The sequence below is a fragment of the Platalea leucorodia genome (assembly GCF_965183815.1).
Source record: "Platalea leucorodia genome assembly, chromosome: Z".
Classification (NCBI taxonomy): Eukaryota; Metazoa; Chordata; class Aves; order Pelecaniformes; family Threskiornithidae; genus Platalea; species Platalea leucorodia.
In genome coordinates, this window is record NC_138858.1 from 41,893,711 (window position 1) to 41,910,438 (window position 16,728).

At 37.6% G+C, this 16,728-nt stretch overlaps 1 protein-coding gene across 2 annotated transcripts in view; it reads right to left on the reverse strand.

Annotated features, from left to right (window-relative positions):
- Positions 1 to 5,978: 5,978 nt before the first annotated feature.
- Positions 5,979 to 16,728, reverse strand: part of PRUNE2 (prune homolog 2 with BCH domain) — a gene marked incomplete at both ends in the record, with an annotated part of 141,551 nt that continues 130,801 nt past the window's right edge. Inside the window, 7 exons of one of the 2 annotated variants that reach the window (XM_082337583.1) lie at positions 5,979 to 6,000; positions 8,205 to 8,252; positions 9,765 to 9,803; positions 10,317 to 10,352; positions 12,731 to 12,829; positions 16,257 to 16,343; positions 16,496 to 16,627. In XM_082337583.1, coding sequence (XP_082193709.1) covers positions 5,979 to 6,000; positions 8,205 to 8,252; positions 9,765 to 9,803; positions 10,317 to 10,352; positions 12,731 to 12,829; positions 16,257 to 16,343; positions 16,496 to 16,627 — 463 coding nt within the window. The remainder of the gene's footprint in view (positions 6,001 to 8,204; positions 8,253 to 9,764; positions 9,804 to 10,316; positions 10,353 to 12,730; positions 12,830 to 16,256; positions 16,344 to 16,495; positions 16,628 to 16,728) is intronic. The other variant, XM_082337584.1, reaches the window with a different exon arrangement.

The window sequence follows — 16,728 nt, forward strand, 5'->3', positions numbered from 1 at the left end:
TTAACTTCACAGTGCCATTCTTTGACCCTCCCCTGAGCACAGGCAGATAATCATACAGAACAGCATCTACAAGTAAAATAGGTAATAATTTGTTCTTCAGTAGATATTGCCTTCTACCAAAAAGCAATTTTAAAATGAAAGTTAAATTATGCTATAAGCCATGACTGCAATTTCGTGATTTTTTTCTAATTGCAGACTTGGAAAGTGAAATGCTTGCTTCAATAAAGGATTTTTGGTGGGGTTTGTTTTTTTTTTTTTTCACTTGCACAAAGCTACTGGTTAAAACGAAAAGGTGGTGGTATTTGGCACACAACAAGACACGAAAATGAAATACAAACATAACAGGAATCAAGATCAACCAGCTGGATGGCAGACCAGTAGCTGTTCTTTAGAAACTAGAACAAGCTCCAACAAAACACCTAAGTCATAAACATTTACCTCTGCCTACTTCAAGTGCTCTTGCACAGAAAGGCGGGGTGGAAGGGGCAGGGGGAAGCTGTGCTAAAGGGCAAGCCTGCATCAAAGAAAGGATTAGAAAAAATTAAATGCTTACAGTAACAACGTAGTGGTCTAAAGCCCTCGGTAAGTTCCCCATACATTTGAGGGATTTATGAGCTGTCTCATGAATTTAGACCCTTGTTTTAAAGCTTTGTAAACATTTAGTTAATTGTCACCATCTGCCTGCAGGGTAGCTGTATTTTGCAATGGGAACAGGGTGCTAGAGAGGTCGCATGACTGGAAGAAAGGGACAGTGAGCGAAGAGTAGAACAGCAAATTTCCTGATGCTTGCTTGCTTGGTTGGCTTCATCTGTGCCAGGTAGTACAGGGACACCCCTCTTGTCTCTAGAAATAACTATATATGGCTACACAGCTAACACAATCTGAGACCTGTCTTTTATTCCCACTAGTGGCACTAGTAGGAAATCCAGGGGCACTTCTAATGCTCAAAAATTACAAAAGATTATACCACAAACCTGAAAATCCATGTTTGTAGATTTTTGTATTTCTAACAAAATACACTGCCGGCACTGTCACAAGCCTTCAACACTAACAAGTTTAGATTTTAGAGGATGCAATTTTATCAGCCCAAAGGCTTCAGAGGGCAGAAGAGACACACCAAAATCAGATGGATCTAAAAAACCCATCCACCACACACTTATTTCAGAGAAAATGGTAAGGAAGTCTTGTATTTGCTTTCTTTAGAAGCATTGACATTTCGTATCTTAAATGTCTGATCACTCAAAAGGACTAGAGAGGGGTTGGGCTAGAAGATCTTTAAAGGTCCCTTCGAAAACAAACCATTCTAACTTTTCAAATTAATTTAAAAGATGAGATTTTTCATTTAATCCAATGAATTCCAGACTACCATGGGACTCATAACAATATGGGACTATTTCCCAACTCTGTATTTGTACTTATGAGATGAGATAAGTACGAATGCCACATGAAAGGAAATATGCATGTATGTGAATGCAGTGGGAAACACAGCAGAAGAAGGGTTGAAAGAAGAGCAAGGACTGATAACAAAGAACACCCTTTCCAGTACACACCTCCCAGGACAGTGATCCCAGCAGTAAAATGGAGGAATCTGTTTTTTAGGTCAGGACAGCAAGACCTGCACTCTGGGAAGACCAGAGGTTGTCAGTGGAAGGCACTGCCACCTAACAGCAGCAGGGTGGCAAAAAGCTTACAGTATGTCACATACAGGGTGATGCATGTGATAACACGCCAAGAGAACAAACACATGCTTCAAACAAAGGAAAAAAAAGTGGCCTCAGATTTATCAGACTGAAGGAAGCATGACTCTAAAGCAAAGGACCACCCAATAATAGCTACTGACTCCTAAATTGTACAAAGGACTCAAAGTCTCCACACCCAAAAACTAGTACGCTGTCTGCAGTAAAAAAAGACGAGAAAGATGATGAGAACCTGGTAGCCAGAAGCTCTTGTCCTTTGTGCTGCCATCAACTGCCCATGGTCAGGCTACCCTAGGAGCACATGTCCTGGTGCTTTTCAGCATGTGGGTGTGACGGTGTGAGTGAATGAAGCCTATGAGAGGAGGAGTGTGAGCAGGTGGGATTAACCTGCTTTGAGATTTTGTAAATAAATACCATCTCCTTTCATAATACCCTGCATTCAGCTTGTTAAACTAGTTCTCCCATGCAGAAAACAATCCAGGTCATCCACTTGTGCTTTAGCTCTAAAGACTGAGCTAACAGGAACATAAATATTGGAGAAGCAGGGAGGCAGAAAATTAACAGAGTCAGGAAATGAGTGATAATGTTAACTTACTTCATGGCAATGGATTTCCCCTTCAGCTAATATTCTTTATTTTGTGCCACTGAACTGTGCTGAAAACTTATTTCATGACAACCCTCCACTGAAAATCTATGAGAAAAGAAAATCTCCTTTTTTTTCCACTCCTGAAGAAACAGCAAATGAGCAGAACATACAGTTTAAGTACTTTTACACCTTTTTACACCTTTTTTCTTGAGAAAAATGTTAAGATGTCCCAAATGTTCACAACATGGACTACTTAAGGAGTATCAGAGAACAGAAAGATGTCAACAGTTAATATACTAGGATTTTCTATTTTGAAAATAAGGCTTCTATGTTACTACTTACCTGCATTTTCATCTTCTCCTTGTATAAATAGCTGTGTCTATTGCATCAGTGTTCCCAGCTACAAAAGCCATTAATCAGCACTCTGAAAACATTAGTCAAATTACTGGAAGACATAAATAGCCAGGTCATGAGGCACACAGAAGGTACGGAAGAGAAAATATCTGAGATCTCATTGCAACAACTGATGGTATTAGGATGACCCATAGCTCTCCCAGCTACAGCATTATAGCTGGACGAAACTGTAGCCGTTCCAGCCCCTGAGATTTAGGGTATAAGTGATCCTATATTACTGCACACCAGAGAGCAACTGCCAACAAAACATTTAAACTGTAATTAAATTATATTGGAAGGACCTGGAGAAAGACAATCAAAAATGCAAAAAACTGTGCTTTTAAACAGTCAAGTGTTTCCATCCACCCAGGGAATAAAGAAAAAACTTGAAGCTGAAAGGAAGTATTTCCAGTGGTGGGTTGCAGTTCTTTATTTCTGATTCATATGTATATATACGCATACAATGATATTAGATATCCTTGTATTGCTTAATCTATAATTTAAGTCAGCATAGATCTTTTAACAAAAAAATTGCAACTAATCATTTGTATTTGATCTGAGCACTCCGATACACAGTAGAAAAAATCCATATAGAAAAGATTATATCTGTGCAATTATACGTACTATATTCCTCTTTCAACAAACTACTGATTTATTAATATTGATACATTATTGTAAGTATAATATAGAATTGCCATATCATAACATTAAAAAACTTTTCAAAATATATTAATAAGCAAAGGTAATCACACCTTGATCTTGCAATCATTTTTGCACCATCACATTGATGTCCCATTTTGTTTTAATGTGACATGTGGCTTAAACAAATTCCTTCTGTCTCAGGTTGCCATTATTAGTCCGTCCACTTTAATCATATTAATTCATGTATAGCTTTGTTGTTTAGTAATTTCACACAAAGCCTTTAGAATTAAACTCAGCTCTGAGCTGACATCCACCACTAAGACCACAAAGCTCTTATGCCCCACTTAGGTCTCAAACAGTGCAGAAAGATTTGAGCTGAACCTCTGCTTTGTGGTGAACTTCTCTTTTAGCAAACACTTCTCTCACCTATAACATAACACAAGTCATCTGGCTCATTCTAGGTGGCTTAAACTACAGGTCTACAGAGATGTGACTTCATGCTACTAAATGCTTTTAATAGTTTAGATCTAGGTGAAGCTTAATTAGCATCTGAAAGTTAATACAAATATTAATCTGTACATAAAACATTATCCCCAATATACTAAGTGACAGCACTTTTATAAGGCAGACACAAGCCAAGATTCAAATATCTGAGAAAAGGTGGAAACTACCAGATTAGTTATAGAGCAGCAACAATGGTCAGCAGGATTAGGCCCTTCCTCTGTGAAAATTAACAGGAACTGACAGAAAGATGCGGTGCAGCAGGCTAGCTAGTATGACAGAGATACAATGCACCACCTGTCAGTACAGAGCAAGGACTGCGAAGGTGCAGATATTTCAGTTTTGATGCTGGCAGATAAGAAAGCATTTGGCAAGTTCTTGCCTTTCTGACAATCTTGTCAATCTTCATTACAGTGGCTGAACAACTGTGCACACAATGATGGATGCTTGCTTCCTTGCCTGCAGACTACCTTGCAAATACAAGACACAAATTGACAGAGATGGAAATGTGCAAACCACAAAACAAAAATAGCAATCTTTTAAATGAAGGACAAAATATAATTTTCACTCTCAGTTTAGATGCTACTGAAAAATCAAGGCTCATTCTGTCCTGCCTTTTGCTTAAACTTTATTCCCCAAGAAAATGCTTGCTTGTGTTCTCTTTCATTAATAATTCTGGACTGGAAGCAGGACGGGAGTAAGTGCACACATAAAAAAAAGGTGCAAATTAACTTGAACTGTTATGTCTAAGGACTTATTTACAGACAAAGTAGAGAATCCACAGATGTAATTCTAGGGCATATGAGAATCTCGTGAAGATAAGAATAATATTTCAGAGAGTCCGCAACACTATTACTTCTGTTAGGATGTCCCAAAAGGCAGGTGAGTCAGCAGGTTTGGAAAGTGCATGCGTGTGTTCATTAGGGGAAGAGAAAGCATTAGTCATACTCTTGACTCTTGTCTTTTTAAAGCAGACAAATGGAATTCACTCGACAATTTGCCCTCTCTTGCAAAAGAGACTGCAATTATTTTCCAGTGAATATGAGGACTTACTGCAGTGTCTTTTGTGCCAGTACACAGAACACCAGCAAACAAGAAATGCTTAGGGTTTTTTTCCTTTTCATGTTTTTACTGCTGTGTTCCATGACACAGACAATAATCTGCATTGTAATACTTATTTTTTTTTTATATTAGATACACTTTGAATAATACTTTGACATCTGTTCCTAATAAATGAATGTGACTCCCAACTGTAGATTTATACATTTAATCTTCAGTTGTTAGGAGGAAATACTAAGTATTTCATATTCATAGCGTTGATAGTCTTTACAATTGGAGTTAGGAAGCCATCTGAAGGCTCATAACCTAAAAAAAAGTTCTGGAAAAACAGATTTAGAAAACAACAACAAATTAATGCTCCAAGGCTTTTAGAATATATGACAATCATTTGTAGGATTAGCTGCTTCTATAAAAACTATCCCTAAAATAAAGATACTAAACTAAATCATTAAAATAAAATTAATTTCAGTTACTCATTTGTCCTCTGGGAAGTCTGTCTGATGACTAATTATTTTTTTAGTATATCAGTCTTTTCTGTGACTGGATAAAAAAGTGAATAGGGTTAAATGAACATGGAAAGACCTTTCAGACAGCAAGAAACAGACAAATTGAAGAAAGTCCTGCATCATTTCTAGAATCATTTTTAAACAATGAAGTTGCTGCTGGTCTGTGACACAACCAAGCTAACATTTATTGTAACAATAACTATTCTGTTCAGCTATCCATAAACATTAATATGCTGAAGACAAAAATGAAACAAGAATCCACATCCTCATTGACTTGTTCATGAGGCACACTTGGTAAAATGGTATCCTTCTAAACAGAAATTGCACACACACATAGAAACCAATGCTAGATGATACAGCTTTCCTAATGAAAACTCTATTTCTGAAAAAAACCACAAATAACCAGGCCCAAAATTCTGCTGTTTCCATGGCAACAGGATTGGCCCTTTTGGTCTTGAATTGCTGAATGACATGGAAAAATCATAAACCAAACAAAATTAACCCAAATTGACCATTGTACGCCATCATCATGGGTGTCTGGGTGATGAAAATCCAAGCGAACCCTCTTCTTCAAATGCCTGGCAACGATGATTTTTATTTCAGGGTCATGTCAATGCTATATATTAAAGGCAAAAAAATAAATACAAAAGAAAACCAAAAGAAAAGAAATCAGTACTATGAAACACACGGCTAGTCATTTCCCCAGTCCCGAGCTCCCACAAAGTGTTGAGCATCCTCATCTCTTATTTACTTAAATGCATTGGTGTCAAATAATTTACACACATGCTATCTACTATATATGGAAAATACACACCTTAATAAGAACTGTTACTGTTTTATTGAAATTAGTAACTACATTCCCAGCAATTCCAATCTGAAGTAGACACCAGATGTGGAAACATCGACTGGTGGAATGACACCACAGTGTGGCAAGATATGGGTGCCCCTAAAAATGTTTCTAAGAGTACAGTTTTGCCATTTAGTGCAAAGCACATGTCATCAAATACTTTAGAAGCATTCTTTAGAATAAGAGGCTGTCATCATAAACATTGCATCAAAATACAATTTTCCTCATAGAGTACATAACTATTTAAAGCACCCTCAATATTTATGAACTGCTACAGAACACACAGGGTTCTTTCCCTGTGCATTATTTCATAATTAGTTTTTTTTTAAAGTCATGAGGAAGTGCAAGAAGTTGAACAAAACAGAACACAAGAGAGCATGACAACAGACAAAAGCTGTTGGAATAGATATGAAAAAGACAACGGAAGCAAACTAAGAGCTGGGCAGACTCCAGAGAGGTTTCAGCAGAAAGCATACAGAAAAGTTTGTTTAAAACTGCTGTTATCATTGTGGAGCCATTGACATAGGAAATCCTATTTCGTGAAGAAATGACACCAGAAATGCGTGATATAACCACCGGAAAATTATTGCTGCTTCTGAAGACAGATACATATTTATGAAGAGGAAATAAATAGCAGCAATTAGCATTAATTTGTCCTCAACTATATTTATTTAAGCTGAATATAAATTCTCTTCTCATATTGCTTTTTTCTGCTCAGCTTCTCTTTTGAGAAAAACAGGAAAATTGTTCAAGTCACAAAAAGAACAATACCATAAATAAATAGTCTGTAACATGTTATTTATTTTCTGTCCTCATACTTTAAAAAAACAGTTCTCATACTGACTTATTAAAAAATAAAGAGTGTCTGAGAAAAAAAAAAAGATGCTCAAAGATTTTATGTCAACTGCTTTAGGAATCAAGAATTTACCTTACGGTTCCAACCTAAATATCAGGTATGATAGTGTGATAGTTTACTAGAGTACAATTTTATTTAAAAAAAAAAAGAAAATAAAAGCTCCATTTTATTTATGCATCTGTTTGCTACATGTACTTCTAATTATTTGCCTGCTTATGAATACTCATGTTATTGATGGAATCTTTTACTGAGGAGTCAAGTTTGCTGTATGCTATTTCCTGAACAATATTCCAGTGTGAGACACCAGTGTATTTCTACATACCAGTCAGATGGGTAGGGACTGCAAAGTCCCCAGTCACTCCTCCCCTGTACACACTGGCCAGGAATACACACACTGATGCAATGGCTAGTCCTCCTGATGTGCTGTTCTAGCAAGGAACTGTTAGTGCTTGTGTGACGCACTACAGCTACAAACACCCTCACTGATGCACAGTAAGAGCAGTGCAGGGTTTTCCATTCGTATGCTTCAGTTATGGTATCAGACAGAGGAAGAGCATGCCAGGGGACTGACACATTCCTATTTCCAAGGGAACCATCCAGCTTTGAAAGGAAGAGACATAAAGATACTGGAGATTTAATCAGAAAAATAACTATGAAAGAAGCTGAGAAGCACAGAAAGCAAAGAGAAGGAAGACATCAAGAGCACGACCCAGAAATCAAAGTAAAATATAAGACTTCTTAATCTTTGAATGAGAATGGCAAGTTTACCACTTTACTTTTAATTCAGGATAATGCATGGGACCATCTTCACTCTGATCACGTTGCACCTTTTTCTATCTGTTTTTCACATAAACTGAATATCCTCAGGCTAAGGATTCTATCTGTCTCTGCTTGGAAATGGTCAAGAACATTTTAAACACATCTGCAATGCAAATACAATAAATCCCAACTTCAGTGTTTTTTCTGCTTGCATATGTTGAATCAAGTTCCTGAAAATAACTATAAAAGCATTGAGGTCTCCAAAAAGCTTTATGGAGTCTACCCAGCCTCAGTTCCTAGCAGCATGATTGTAAAATAATGTTAAAATGTAATGACAGTATTAGGCATAAATCCTTACTCCTGCTCCACGGAAGTCATTTCTGGATCATTTGAGAGGCAGCTAGTTCTGGGAACAAGGAAAAAGAGGTAGCAGTAAACATATCTTCTGTGATTATTTCTTTCTCTTTAAATATAACATAAAATTTGGGGGATGTAATAACTAACTGTAGTGAGTTACACACAAATGCAATTGATAGGAATGTAGTGAGCTTAGTGCCTGCAACACAAATTAGTTTGAGTAATAAATTTTTAAGCTATTTCTTTAAGTTGGGGAAGGGAAATGCACTACAGTGACTTCATACATCCAACAATAACAATAATCAATGATGCCTCATATGAATATTTAGTTCCCCTTTCACTTGCTATGCTGCAGCCTACACTCTTTTAAATGAAAGGAGTAACAAGAACGCAGCTTTCTTTCACAGAGTTTTCATTGTCATATACTACAATGCATTTGAAAATGTTTGAATAGAAGGGATAGAAGTTGCATTTCAAGGTTGGGTGGGCCTCTTTTCTTTTGTTTAACAAAATATTCAGATGGTATCAGATAACTACTTATGTGAATTCATTGCTTCTGAGGCAATCTAACTGCTAGAATCAAAAAGCAGCAGCCAGTGTTTTGGGTGTTTCTCTGTGGTGGGTTTAAAAGCTAACCTCAGGAGAACCGGCAGAAAATGTGTACTGCAAAAGAAGAAAATTTAGAAAAAAAACAACAAAGAAGAAGCGGTAAGATGAAAATTCTGAAGTGCACAAGCTAAAGGAAGGAGACTGAAAAGAAACTTTAAAAACTCAAAATCTTTGGTTACAAAACCACAGGGAAAATGTCATACTAGCATCAACAGACACAGCTCCCTTCTCCAGAATCTTGTGTACAATACACACGTGAAAAAAGTGCACCAGGTACTTTCTAAGCTCTGCTCAGTGAGTCAAGGATTGTGTCCTTCCAGTTAAGGATTTATATGGTACTTTACAGCATACCACCTCAGTATGTTACGGTCAAAGCACAGAGTTATGAGTTTAAAGTATCTGATCATCAGCTGACACTGATTTATTAAGTGACCATAGACAATACAATATTATCAAGTATTAATCCACTGACCTATCCAAACAACACTGAAAAGAGAGGAAAAGTTACCTACCTACCTTAACTGAGAATGAAGTACAATAGCTATCCCTAACTTAGTAAACTGTAAAAAATAATTTTCAAAAAGACCTACTTCCTAAAAACTTTATGAATCATCTGACATAATGGCTGAAGGCCAGAAAACGTTTAATGAACCATTTTAATGGAGTAAAAAAAGTGATTTCAGTCCTCCCATGACTACAGAAACAATCATCAAAAATTAGCAAAAATGTTTTTTATAGTGTAAAGGTATGATTATTCCTTACTGAGACCCAACGGTACAAAAGCAGGCTGCTTATAGTGAGAGGGGAAGTCAATTCACAAATGTGGCAACTTACACAGCAATTGAAACTACGAGCTGTTTGCTGTACCAAACACGTAATGTACTACTGCATTCAATCTATGCCTGTGAAACAAGTAAATATAATGCCAGCATCCAGCTGAAAGCTATCTTACTTAGCTGTTTCTGAAGTTTCCCTCAGCTCTTCATCCAGTCTGCATGAGTAAAAGTTATTGATATAAAGAAATAAAGAAGCAAGCAGAGCATAAGAGAGAAGCAGAGCAATAGCAGAGCAAATACAGTACATGCTTCTAAAATAGGCACTCAGTATTACACACTGACCCTAAAGCTGTTCAGTTCAGTATGATACCATTGTCCCTGTGCTCAACCCACGTTTAATTTGTAACTCCTTATTTAGCTCATTTGGAGGCAGAAATACAGAAGCAGCAGGGATCTGAGGCATGCCCAGCGGACAGAGCTGAAAGCATTCAGTTGCCCTATCAGGTAGTATTAAACTAGCTGCAGCCTGGGCCAAGTCAAGGACGTTTACAGTTGAGCAAGTTTTATTTGCAAGGGAGGCTGATCTCAACAGCTTGAAGGGGAAAGTAAGATGCCACATCATTGCAAGTCCTCTCTCATTCAGCTGTTGAGGTCGCCTGCAGGTGAAAGGCTGTCACACAGATTCACTCCATTATGAGCAGCAGCATGGGCTAGAAAGCAAGTTTTACCTCATTCTTCTCTTAATACACTTCTCTTCATCATACCTTACAAGATAAGAGTGGGTGAAGGAAGAGAAAAGATGTACAAGTTCATATGATACAACAGGCACATTGTATGCCACTTCAGTAAAAACTACCAAACAACGACACAACCCAAATCCTGGCGTAACCCTATGTACTTTGTTCAGGTGGGATTCCTCATGACCATAAGTGGCATTTCTGTTCTTGCCAGTGGAGTGATGATGAAGCTGAAAGCTGAATTTTATTTTATTTTCCTACAGGAATCTTTCTCAATTTGCAGCAGAAGGGAAGCTATCAGCTGAACACTGCTCTTCTCCCTGTGGCATGGGAATAACCACTCACAATGCCTTGAATGCACACACCCACTAAATCTTTGTATCACAACATCTTGAAAATGCTTGCCACCAATGGGCACACTTGTCACCTTTCAATTTTTTTCGTCAGCAAAATCATGATCTCTCATCTGGCTGCTGATGACATGAAGTAAGCAGTTCCCTAAAATTTCTTAACCTCTAAGTCCTAAAGTTTCTCTGGTGCTGTGATCATTTCAGTTTTGGTTTGAGAGGTGAATGGACTTTCCAAACAGTTTTCAGTCTACAGGGAAGAAAAGATGTGTGTAACACAGGTGTGTGTACTGCTACAGACAGCGCAACAGTAAAACACAGCAAGGAAGCAGAGAGAGAAACACACTGAATTATCAGATTAAGGTCTATATCAAAGGCAACTATAAAAAATTAAACTGTTTACAGTAATCAAAAGAGGAAGGGAGGGAAGGAGAAAAGGATGGAGGGAGGATGAAAAAAAATTAGGGATGTTAAAACAGTCAGGATATCTCTTTATCAGGTGATCAGTGACCTCTGTGCTCCACATTCTTAGCATCACTCCACCTCTAAAGAAGTTACAGCAGCAAATAAATTTGAGTGAAAGTCCCTATGATCCCTGATTTCATGACTGTAACTTAATATTCTTCCAAGTGCCATTGCAAGAACTGAGCTTCCCACATGCTCCCTGGAATTACACCACAAGTATCAGAGCAACCACCAGCTCAATGAACGAAATTATGTTGCTTTCACAACTACTGTGAGGCAGGTGTGAAAACTCCTGCCTGGGTTGAAGGGATCTATGACAGCTCCAAAAGAAGTATTCTTCATACCTAGTCACTGACGAACCATAAGGAAAAGACAATCATACTTGTGTATTTACTCATCAAAATACTTTCTGGAACATAATGTTTGCCTGTTCAAAACCTAGGACATTTGATAAAAGAATAATTAAAAAAAGGCATTCCTGAGCAGAATATCTTTTTAATAATGACGCACATGAAAACCATGATCAATTTCTAAGGTTTTCAGTCTTGGTATACCATTTCAGTTTGTTGTTTTCAGGACTCAAAAAAAGCCAGTTGAGGTGAACAATTCAAATCAACTTCCTACAATTTTTAATAGATATCTTTCCTTTAGAAATACCTGCATTTCTCTTCTCCCAAGTAACAAGTGATAGGACAAGAGGAAATGGGCTCAAACTGTGCCAGGGGAGATTTAGATGAGATATTAGGAAAAATTTCTTCACAGAGAGAGTGGTTAGACATTGGAACAGACTGCCCAGGGAATTGGTGCAATCACAGTCCCTGGAAGTATTCAAAAAATGTGTGGATGTGGTGCTTAGGGACATGGTTTAGAGGTGGACCAGGCAGTTAGGTTAACAGGTTGGACTCTATGATCTCAGAGGTCCTTTCCAACCTTAACGATTCTATGATTCTAGGATTTTAAAAAACCTTTACATATAAGAGGTAAGAACTGAGACAGTGTCTTTCAGTGATTCTGGGTTAAACCATGAAAATCAACAAGATAAGGAACAGTGAACCTATGGACTTTCAGTGCTTTTCTATTGAATAGGCTATCTTTGAATTATTGTTTCAGTTCAAAGCTCGGTATGACTAAAAAACACTTTTACTTAAATAGTGGTAAAAGTTACGGAAAAATATAGCATAGGTGATACCTGTGGAAGGTTAATTTTTTTTCCTATTTTCTTTCTGGGTTGCAATGAGTAGGTAAACAGTCTGTTCCAATTTGGATTATAGAGTCATAGGGTTGATGAAAGGACTCTAAGCCTCAAAGTTTTTCTTCCTTTTACCAGCAGTATCATTTGGTCCAGCAGAAAACCTTCGTCTTTCTATAAACATTGGTTCCCCTCGGAGTATATATTTATTGTGTTTTGTGTTTGCATTACACAGTGTTTTCCTGCTTCTGAGTTTGACAATGGAATTTTTATGGAACACCTAAGTGTTTGTAACAATATCAGGAAGGGGCCTTCCATTTTTCTTACAGACCCTGAAACACTGCCATTAGTTTGTGTAAATAGTTCCCATTAGAACAAGTACATGCTTACTGCATATCACTTACTTGACAATACTGTCTGGTATGTGCACGTATTCCATTGGAATCATCTCACGAAGCTCCGCCAACGTGTTGACGTACTGTATCTTACTGCTGAACTTAGAGCTGAAACACAGAAACAACATGTTAATTGACTTTCCCCCAAAAATCTTTTATGATATATTAAAAAAAAAAAGGAGGAGGCATGTACTTAATGTATTAAATAATTAAGTATTTTGTTATTCACATTTCAATTACAGAGTTCATCTGATCATGAGCATACCTGAGTTCTAGTGAGGCTGAAATCAAGTCTAGACCTTTTGCTGTTCCTTGCTTAGGCTGAATCACAGTATTTAGGACAACACTATAAAATGCAATGCCTACATACTAGGCAATGTGATTAGTTTTACAGTTCAAAGGAGATGTATTAAAATTCTGAAAAGAATCAAATGCCCTACAGCATACTTACATGTAAAAAGAGATGGGAAGCATTCACTTAACGTCATCATGATGAATTAACATCAAGTGATCCTGATGAACTAGCATTTATATTTGATACTGATTCTCAAACATAATAAACCCAAACTTCCTTATTTGTTTAGATGAGTACAAATCTGATCATTTATGTGCATGTCTATTCTTACTGCAGGGCCTTCTTATGAGGAAATACTTCCCTTGTTTATTTCAGCTGCGCTATATGATCATTTATTGTGTTTGAGAAATGATCACTCAGAAAAAGGCTAAACCGTTCAGAAAACACACTTAAAAAAATAAGGCTATTCACTTGTCTAACCTGAATTATTTGATATGTATCAGCTTATAAGAAATCTGTCTTTCTAATGGGGCTCATAAAGCAATTTTCCAAATTTAGCTCTGGTTGTATTTAGATAGTCTTTTAACATCAGTAACACTGACAAATGCACATTCACTGTAAATGTTCTTAGGTGTAGGCCATTAAAAACAGAACATATTCTTCCTATTTACTGCTGATTTCGGGGTATGACCAGACAACATGAAGACTCTGAAATAGCTCTCAGCAGAAGGTTACTGCCCCTCCCCTTACCATACATATCTTCCTAATAAGGTAAAGTGAGACAACTGAAACAGGAATACATGAAAGTACTGTGAATAGTTTTTTAAACTCATCCATTTTAATTTGTCCCTGTACCAGATTAGCATAACTAGGCACACACACTGGAGCAGGCCAATGGTCACATTTTAAGATGCATGAATTACTCACAATTGTCCAGTCAAAGCCATGATAACATACAGATAATTCTTAGCATTTTACCCAAAATGTTTATCATAGACTGTATCATCTGAACTGCCAGCTAGAGAAACTTGGCAAGTTGCAAGCCAATCAGAAGCTTCTAAAGACTGTGGGTGGGGGCAGAAAAAAAAAAAAAAAAAAAATCTTTCAAGGGTTAATTTTTCCACTTGAAAATTCTCCCGGGTCTACTAATTCCACCACAGTGATTGATTTCTGAGCAATTGCTTCATATGGGAGTCTGTATGGGCATCTCAAATACATGACTGAAATAAGAAGTCCTTGTTTCTTTCAGACTTTAGCGGAGGTGTGCTGCCAATAGTGGTAAACTTCCCATTATTTAAACATTTCCATCAAATGCCAAATATCTTTCACAGACACTTGTTTTATTAGAAATCTAATTTCTTACCTAACGCAGCTAAGATGACCTCTAGTGTGAATATCTGGTCCATAGAGAGTATCTAGGATCTATCTTTGCAACCACTAGTTCTTTCATCCTGTGTATTCAGATAACTGTTTAGTGTCTGTCAGTCAAGATGAGTCCCAGGCTCCACTGAATGACCTTGCCAGCTTTTCAAATAGAATTGACTCTAGCACACCCTCAGTGACTTGACTGTCCCTTGCCATTCTGTTGTCTTTCGGTTTCTTGATTCCTACTGTTTTGTCCTGCATCTCAGCAGAAATAGAATTAAAAGTATGTTGCTCATGTTTAGCTATCTCATTGAAATCTCTGCTTGCCTTGGGACCAATTCATTTCTTACTCTAAAATTCCCACTGTGCATGTCAATGGTGTGGTGAACAGCTTGGGGCTAGCAAACTAAGCTACAGCCATCGGCCTTCAATCTAATCAAGTTTCTATCTCCTTATATTGCTTGTTACTGAATTGACTCTCTCTTTTCATGTCCCTCCAGAGTTTTTTACTCAGCTTTCTCATAGTGCTCTTCTGTCCTTGGTGAGGGTTCAAATATCTTATGTCATCTTCCACAAAAGTCACACTGGCCAGGTGTCCTGCCCACCTTTTTTCAGCTCCCATTTGCACTTCACTTTCTTCTTGCACAGAGACTCAATCCACTTGGCTGAAATGGAGAGTTTTAACTGGTCTTTATTGTGTCTAGTTTTGTACTCTTAATTTGCTTTGCCAAACTATTTAGAGCAAACCTTTTCTCCTGTTTGGCAATGCAAAACCTCTAGTCACTGCTGCTCAGTATGGTCATTTTGAACAAATGACTAACGAATTGAAAAAGAGGTGGCATATTTGATTTTTTTAAATTTTACTGCCTGCCTTTGCTCTGGGAGCAAATAGGATGCCAACAGAAATATCTCAGACATCAAATGCAACTTAGTGAATCCCCATCATTACTGTTGATAATTGCAAGTATTGGTTCCCTGTTACTCTGGTATTTTCAATTGTCACTTTCTACTTGGTATTAAAGACACCACAGCTGAAAGAAGCAGCTCCATTATGACACTCTACCTATCACACTTTGGCAGTGATGGGAGAACTCATGTGCTTCCCCATCCCAATGTCACCCTGTCAGAACTGAGCACCCTGTGACAAACACCTCCAGTGTCCTCATCTGCAGCCTGGGGGCAGACCTCTCTGAGGTCTGTCATGACATATGTTATTTGCTGTGTGGCTTCTGTAGATGATGCTTCTCCTCTTGCCTGAAGCAACTCTTTCTCACATCTGTGAGTGTGCTCTCCCTGATCTCAGGATTTCAACCGCACACTTGCCCATCTTCTTCAACAACTTGTGAAGTCTTCAGGGTCTGTAACATTTCTTTGCTTTTTTACTAATCAAAGCATTATTTTTGGTGACATTAAACCTTTTCTGGAATCAGAAATCCTACGCTTTCCAACAGCTCAGAGTGCTGGAAGTCCTCTTGCATGAGCAGCAACTAATTATATTAAAATCCAGAATTGTAGCTTAATCTTGTCCTGTAGCCAGGATTTTTTTAATGAGGTGATTATCATTACATGCAGACCCCTTTTCTACATGCCTTTTAGCTGGACTTGGAACAAAGACAATTTTAAGGGACTCGATTCCCAGTTCTGCATACACATACAGGTTTACGATATCATGCCTGTGATGTCTGCAACTAGATACTCATATAAATCACGTGTTTTTTTCCACTCGCTTTAGGAAAGTCAACTTCAGCTGTCAAAATCCCAACATGAACTGTAAAATGAGTACTCTTCAGTCAAAGATGAAACAGCCATGTTTGATGATTTAGGGTGCTTCTGCATTCTTAGGGGCAAAGCAAATCACTGGTATTCCCTACATACCTTATAAAAGGTCGTGTCACAGCCAGAATTGTCCTGATAAACCATGATGGATGAACAATTATAAATGATTTCAAATTCTTCCGTAATCTAAACAAAAAAGAAATGGTTTCTTAAAAACACAAAAAATCACAAAACATACAGAAAGATCATATACAGTGAACACTGTCATACAGGGGAGTAACAGAAATGGACAGTATTTAAAATAATGGCTGTGGATCAGAAAGGAAAATACTACTCACCGTCGATCAATCATCTGGTAGCATTTTTTCATCCAACCCAGTCCAGGCATCCTCCTTCTTGGTGTTGCTCCATTCAAGTAGACAATCATATAGTCTTCAGCTACCATTAGCTCTAAGGTACTGATTACATAGCTGATAAAAGTATAGAAGTAATTGAGCACGCACTTTACATTATCCACTTAAGCCCACACTAAATCAGACTACTAGGAACAAATCAAGGCAGACCAAGCAAT